General features: G+C 43.4%; 2 protein-coding genes across 3 annotated transcripts; one reads left to right on the forward strand and one right to left on the reverse strand.

Annotated features, from left to right (window-relative positions):
• Nucleotides 1–30: 30 nt before the first annotated feature.
• LOC113213057 (putative nuclease HARBI1) lies at nucleotides 31–1,895 on the forward strand. Its single transcript, XM_052269142.1, has 4 exons — nucleotides 31–486; nucleotides 558–693; nucleotides 883–1,021; nucleotides 1,330–1,895. Exons 1-4 carry the CDS (start codon nucleotides 335–337, stop codon nucleotides 1,755–1,757), a joined length of 855 nt encoding a protein of 284 aa, XP_052125102.1. The 5' UTR covers nucleotides 31–334; the 3' UTR covers nucleotides 1,758–1,895.
• A 128-nt stretch (nucleotides 1,896–2,023) lies between these two features.
• Nucleotides 2,024–4,933, reverse strand: LOC113213056 (uncharacterized). 2 transcript variants are annotated; one of them, XM_052269141.1, is made up of 7 exons: nucleotides 4,672–4,933; nucleotides 4,114–4,292; nucleotides 3,847–4,032; nucleotides 3,517–3,771; nucleotides 3,307–3,429; nucleotides 3,092–3,223; nucleotides 2,024–2,987 (listed from the first exon to the last, which is right to left on the reverse strand). In XM_052269141.1, the coding sequence occupies exons 1-7, from the start codon at nucleotides 4,682–4,684 to the stop codon at nucleotides 2,763–2,765; spliced, it is 1,113 nt and encodes a 370-aa protein (XP_052125101.1). In that variant the 5' UTR covers nucleotides 4,685–4,933; the 3' UTR covers nucleotides 2,024–2,762. The 2 variants fall into 2 exon arrangements, with proteins under 2 accessions (XP_052125101.1, XP_026287774.2); XM_026431989.2 differs by having other exon boundaries at nucleotides 3,517–3,777.
• Between the last annotated feature and the right edge of the window lie 1,059 nt (nucleotides 4,934–5,992).

A 5,992-nucleotide genomic window follows, 5' to 3' on the forward strand; every position in this document is an offset into this window, starting at 1 on the left:
TTATTATTATTTATTGGCCAATTAGTTACAATACATGGTATTTTATAGCCTATGTCAGTACAATGAAAATTGATAGTCTCCATCAGGAGTAGACACTATAGTTGAGGATAAAAGGTTTTTGAATTTCCGATTTCTTCTTTTTGCCAATCTCCTGTTAAAAACTCTGCTAGTGTATAAAATTCCTTGCTTAAGACCCACCTCTTCACTCCCTTTTCACCCTTCACCGCTCACCCAATTTATTGTAGTTGTATTCCTTTATTCATTTTTCTTATTAGTGCTTTACTTGCAGCTGTTGATTACGCTCTCATTGTATGCCTGTGGTTCCTACCAACGGATGCTGGGGCGATCTATTGATGCCGCTGTTTGCCAAACAACTGTGAGTCGGAGTGTGAAAGAAATTACAAATGCTCTAAACCATGAAGAAATTCTGAATCGCTTCATCAGATTCCCTCTTACACGTGAAGAGAGAGCTCCAATAATTCTGAGGTGAGAGTTCTTTGCAGGATTTCTAGTGTCTTCAATATCACACATATTTTCAATTTTTATTTGTCTTTCAGAAATGAGCGATTAGGTTTGCCTCGAGTACTTGGTTTCATGGATGGCTTTCTATTGAGACTGTCGTATCTCCCACACGATGCTGAGAGGCAGTCCTTCTTCTGCAGGAAAGGCTTTACTGCATTTAACAACCAGATTGTAAGTATTTGCTTTATTTTATTCTGCAAAGTTTTGCAGTGAAATGATTCTAAGTTGAAGAGCTGAAGCATGGATACTCTTAAATTCATGATTACTTCATTAAACAATTGATAAGGAGCTATTGCTGTGATGTAGGAAAAGTAAAGTAACAATTTTTAAAGAAATGCTTCTCAATCAATGTATGTTTAGATTTGTGATGCAGACCTGAACATACTTAATGTTGATGCCCGGTTCCCTGGTTCTCTGACTGACAACCAGATATGGGAAGCTTCGGCTGCCAGGAATGTGGTCGAAGAGGCCTATTGGGAGGACAGATGCTGGTTGTTAGGTACTGACATTCAACATTCTAACTCATTCAAATATAATTGTAAGGCTACTGAGTCCCTTTGCATTTTTGATGAAGAAAATACTCATATTTGTATAACTCTTTGATTCACATTTTCTATTGTTAAGATGCTTAAAGTAAGTTAGGTCCATAATACTCTATAATCGCAGAAATATGTTCCTAATTTTGGAGTTTGGTGGAAGAGTTTACATTTTTACTTCCCCTCATATAGTCTGAATGTGCCCAACAACTATTTTTTTTATTAAATTGAATTACTTTGGATTTGTTTACAAATGTTAGCTTTGTTTCAGGAGATTCCGGTTACTTTACTGCTCCTTGGTTGCATGTGCCTCTTATACATGCAGCTCCGGATACGCCTGAATTTGAATACACCAGAATGCACTGTCGTGCCAGAAATGCCGTTGAGAGATGTATTGGCGTTTTGAAGGGTCGATTTAGGTTGCTTGGTGTTGACCGCTGTGTTAACTATAAAGATGCAGCTTATGCTGGCAGAATGGTAAATGCTTGTTGTGTGCTTCACAATTTCTGCATTCAGAGAAATATTCCCAATCCCCCTCCTTTGGTGGAATTAGATAGGGACAACGGCTACCTTCCAGAAATAAATGAACTTCCACTTCCAGCCAATATACAGCAAAGAGGTATTGATGAAATGCAGTTCCTCATAAACTTTGCCAATGAAAGAAGACTACGCAGGAACAACATTGTTGACCTCCTGTGAATTGGTGATATTATGGAGGGATATGATTTGAAATTCAAATGTAAGATATAATTTTGTATAAATGGAAGATTGTGCCTTTTAAATAATTTTAATTCTAGTAGCATTATTGTTCCAACTTGTGTTAGTTGATGTAAGTTAATGGTAGCAAACAAGAGTGGATTGTGGCACTATAGTGCCAAGGTTTTGATAAACATATGCTGCCTGAAGGTGCATTTAGTTTCTTTAAGTGGAAAGGCTTAAGTTTAAAAGAAACTGTAAGACAAAACATTGTTTCACTAAATAAATGCTTTTACTTCAAAAATCTCAAGATTGAAAAGTTACAAAACAGCATCATCAAGTTGTATAACACTAAACTTAATCAGCTGTATAAATGTGTGCCGAGTGCCACATTAAAAAGAAAGAAAGAAATTTGACAACAAATACAGTGTCCTACATCCATTGAAATACCATACACATAGATTAAACCTATCTGAATATTTGAACAGTAACATGAATGCTTTTCTCTTAATCATATATATATCTCAATCAGGCATGAAAACTAAAGGAAAGCATTCCTTGACAGTTTATTGCTCCATTACTTCATGGATAATCTCAAAAGTAGAAAAAAGTACTCCAAAACTACCCAATGAAAAAAGTTTTGAAGTTGGAATTTCTTCATAGACTTTTTCTCACCAGGAGTGGAATTAACCATATTACAACATTTCAATTTTTAAGTTATGGTCAAAACAATGCAATGATTGACATTATACCTAGTAACAACATATTTTAAGTAAATGTAGTCAGTCCTCAATAAGATTCAAAAATTATTCAAAATTGCCACAAAAAATAAACCTTTGGTCCAATGATTAAACAGTAACTGTTTCTAAGGTCAATAAAAAATAAAGTATGACAACCTTACATCAATAAGTTGTATAAGAACACAAAACCCATCAGCAGCTGCACTTGTAGATGTCATCTCTATAAGTGTGTGCTGATAGAAAAAAAAATTGCAAACTGCAAACCTTTTTAACGAGTCATCTTTAGATTACGTACAAAACCAATGACTTCCTTCATAACAAGAGTGTTGGCTCGGATAAGAGCCTTTACATGATCCGTATCAGCATCAGGCCCAGGCTGAGCCTCATACTGCATTGGGGAGACTACAGCATTCTTTTTAAGCAGCCTGCGTTTAGCTGCCAGTGGTAGTCCAGATCCTCTGAGAGGAGTCTGATACATCAGTTGATAAGGACTCTGGGGGAGAAGGGGATAAATAGGGATAAATTACAATCAAAACTAAGAGGACTAGTACACATGAAACTAGCAAAGTACAATACATATAGTAATGAGAAACTTACATCACTTAAGGTGACAACATCATCACTGTCCTCTTGTTTCACTGCGGCATAAGTCTGCTGCTTGGAGTCATCATCAGAATCTGTGAGATATATTATTTCACTGGCCTCTCCTTTCACCTCCTGCTTCAAACGCTGGAATCAGTGGAAAAAAAAAGGTGGTGAAATTATTCCAAGAGGTTGAGTGGCGAAACATTAGGACAGTTTTTAAAACATACCGGCAGAGCTGCAGCACCAAGTAGGTCCTCCTTTTCCTCCTCTTTCACAAACAGGGACGCTCCAATCCACTGGTCATCATTAAGGGGCGACCAATGCCCAACATCATTGCCATCCACAAGAAACTGAAAGGAAGAGTGGGACATGAGATAAAAAGTGGTCAGAGCACACAAGATCTGCGCAACTTAAATGACAATGGCCTAATGGCTCACCTCCAGGGGTGCATCAAATTCAACAGCAACAGGCAACACGAGGGGTGCAGCTGCATTCACTGCCTCTTGAGGTGCAGGTAACACAAGGGGTGCAGGCAACACGTGGGGTGCAGCTGCATTCACTGCATCTTGAGGTGCAGGCAACACAAGGGGTGCAGCTGCATTCACTGCATCTTGAGGTGCAGGCAACACGAGGGGTGCAGCTGCATTCACTGCATCTTCAGGTGCAGCAGCACGGTCCCGTGCAAGATTTAGCTGAATCTTGACAAAGAAAAATGACAGGAATAATGCAAAGACTGTCAAAGGACACTGAATTGTAGCCATACGTACCTGCAGAGGATTCGGACACCCTGTTCCCAAAGCAGCCGTTGTTCCGTTTAAATTGATAACCTTCTGGTGAAGCTCTGACAATTTCAGACCAGCTACATTTGCTGATGGGCCCCCACCAGTCCTTTGGCGATATGCGTTTTTTAAACGTAGTGCTTGGCGGGCACGGCCTCTCAGTCCAATCCAGGCCTACAAAACAATAATAGAAATTTATATGATTTACTAAGCAAATCGGCACGCTTGTTTGGCAATAATATAACAAATACATACTGCATGCCACTTCTCCCCAGTCTTCTTACAACCTGGAATTTTGTTGAGTTCAATGGCGATTGCCTCCCACTTTGCTGGTACTCTGACGACTCCACCTGGAGCTAAGAACTGTGTATGCAGAAGCTCCTTATCTCCTGCAATGAGCTGCAGTAGTTTCGACCACTGAGCATCAGAAGGCCCTAAACAAGAACAAAAACATTTGAGTTTTTTTAACATAAAAGGAACTATTTTCGGAGGAATCGGTATTTCGCCTAAGCCTCTTAGGACCGTGATGTAAGTTAGGTTATGGACATAGAACAAAATATCTCATTTGAGAAGTATGTGTCCCACAGTAGGCACATTCATGAGCATGAATGACGGTGATTTGATTGAAGTTGAGGTTAAATTAATAATCATTTAGAAGACACATCTACCCATTAGGATGACTGTAGGAACAAACTTCAGACCTAGCAATCGGACACGGATTGTCGTTTCAGCAAATCACACAGGAAAAACTCCATTCCGAAACTTCATTTGAAAGGAAACAAAACTCCACTCGAACTACAGTAAGTCACTTACCCATTTCACGCATTTCCACAGATCGCAATTCACAACACGAGGCAGCAGAGTACAAGATCCAATGTTGCCGGCTTACGAGAACATGCACGCGCCAACGCCAACGGCTAGGCTACTCTCGAAACACGAAACACCCACGGGCACGAACCGAAGGCAGAGCCGAGGCGGCCGAAGCCGAAGCCGTTGCCGAACCGATGAGCGTCCCCGATCAGTACCACGCCCGACGCGCCGGTGCCGACCCACGCGAGGCCCCCTCTCCCGTCTACCTCCCCTTGAGCGCTCTCCGGAATCAGTCTGCTGCTGCGGGGCCTGCGGGGGCTGACAGCTCGCCGCGCCGCGCCACAAAAGGGGAGCAGCTCGCGAGCACTCGGATGGAGGGCCTCTCCTCTGAGCGGCCACTCTTGCGCGCCGCGAATCGCCCCCACTTTGCCTGACTATGAGAACGCGCGCCACTTGTCATACGGGGGCGACGGCGGCGGCGCCTCCCTAGTGCGGCATGCAGGACTTGCGCGGGCCGAGCATGGCCTCCCGCCGGACCGACTGACTGGCCAGTCGCGGCGAGAGGCAGCGAGGGGAAACTTTCTAGCGCGGATTTGAAGCGCTTAGCTCCGCCCGAGGAGGGTGTGCAGGTGCAGCCCCCGGGCATGGCCGCGAGATAATGCCGGGTAATGGACGCTAAAATGCAAAACCGTCCTCCTTCACCTTCTCCCGGCGCACCAGATACGGCCGGTATTTACACCAATTACAAGAGGAGAGCGGCGCTATCAGGGAGCGCCCCGCAGCGCCACACGACGCCTCTGCGTCCGCGAGGGGCGCCCCGCCCCGCGCCCACGGGCCAGGGGCGCGTGGATAACGCGTGCGAGCTGAGCTGCAAGCACAACCAACCGCCATTTTCTGCTATTATGCGCTGGGTGTGCAAAAAATAATTGTCTCAGTAGGTTAATGTGTTGTTAGTAAGGAAATAATTGAAGAGTTTGTTAAATTGCAAAGTTTATGTAAGCGTTTGCTTAAAAAGTTCCCCTACCGACTTTGAAAAAACACCCAAAAATTGTCCAGAGTTTGTGAACACCACCGTGCAACCTAAATGGCGACAGCTGATAACTGCTTGAAACTCAAAACGCGACCGATCCATTGCGGTTTCTGCTGAGTCGCCGAGAGAGTTTCGCCAGACTGGCAAAACAGCCGACAAACTAAGAACCCGAAGAAATGAGTGGGGTAGGAAGAGGGATGAAGAGAGAGCAGGAGATTTACTCGCTCTTGTGTCAACACGGGCGGCCGCTGCAATTCAACATGCACACATTCCCCTTCCGCAGCCAGAGAGCGC

This window comes from Frankliniella occidentalis, unplaced genomic scaffold (genome assembly GCF_000697945.3).
Source record: "Frankliniella occidentalis isolate FOCC.00 unplaced genomic scaffold, Focc_3.1 Scaffold84, whole genome shotgun sequence".
In the NCBI taxonomy this organism is placed as follows: Eukaryota; Metazoa; Arthropoda; class Insecta; order Thysanoptera; family Thripidae; genus Frankliniella; species Frankliniella occidentalis.

What these genes read in the sequence shown, in the direction of transcription:
- LOC113213057 (XM_052269142.1), top strand. Translation starts at nt 335, where the DNA reads ATGCTGGGGCGATCTATTGATGCCGCTGTTTGCCAAACAACTGTGAGT. An exon ending in AGAGCTCCAATAATTCTGAG is followed by an intron (nt 487 to 557) that starts GTGAGAGTTCTT and finishes TTTGTCTTTCAG; the next exon opens with AAATGAGCGATTAGGTTTGC. An exon ending in CTGCATTTAACAACCAGATT is followed by an intron (nt 694 to 882) that starts GTAAGTATTTGC and finishes ATGTATGTTTAG; the next exon opens with ATTTGTGATGCAGACCTGAA.
- LOC113213056 (XM_026431989.2), bottom strand. An exon ending in GGTGTCCGAATCCTCTGCAG is followed by an intron (nt 3,778 to 3,846) that starts GTACGTATGGCT and finishes TTCTTTGTCAAG; the next exon opens with ATTCAGCTAAATCTTGCACG. An exon ending in AATTTGATGCACCCCTGGAG is followed by an intron (nt 3,430 to 3,516) that starts GTGAGCCATTAG and finishes TCTTCCTTTCAG; the next exon opens with TTTCTTGTGGATGGCAATGA.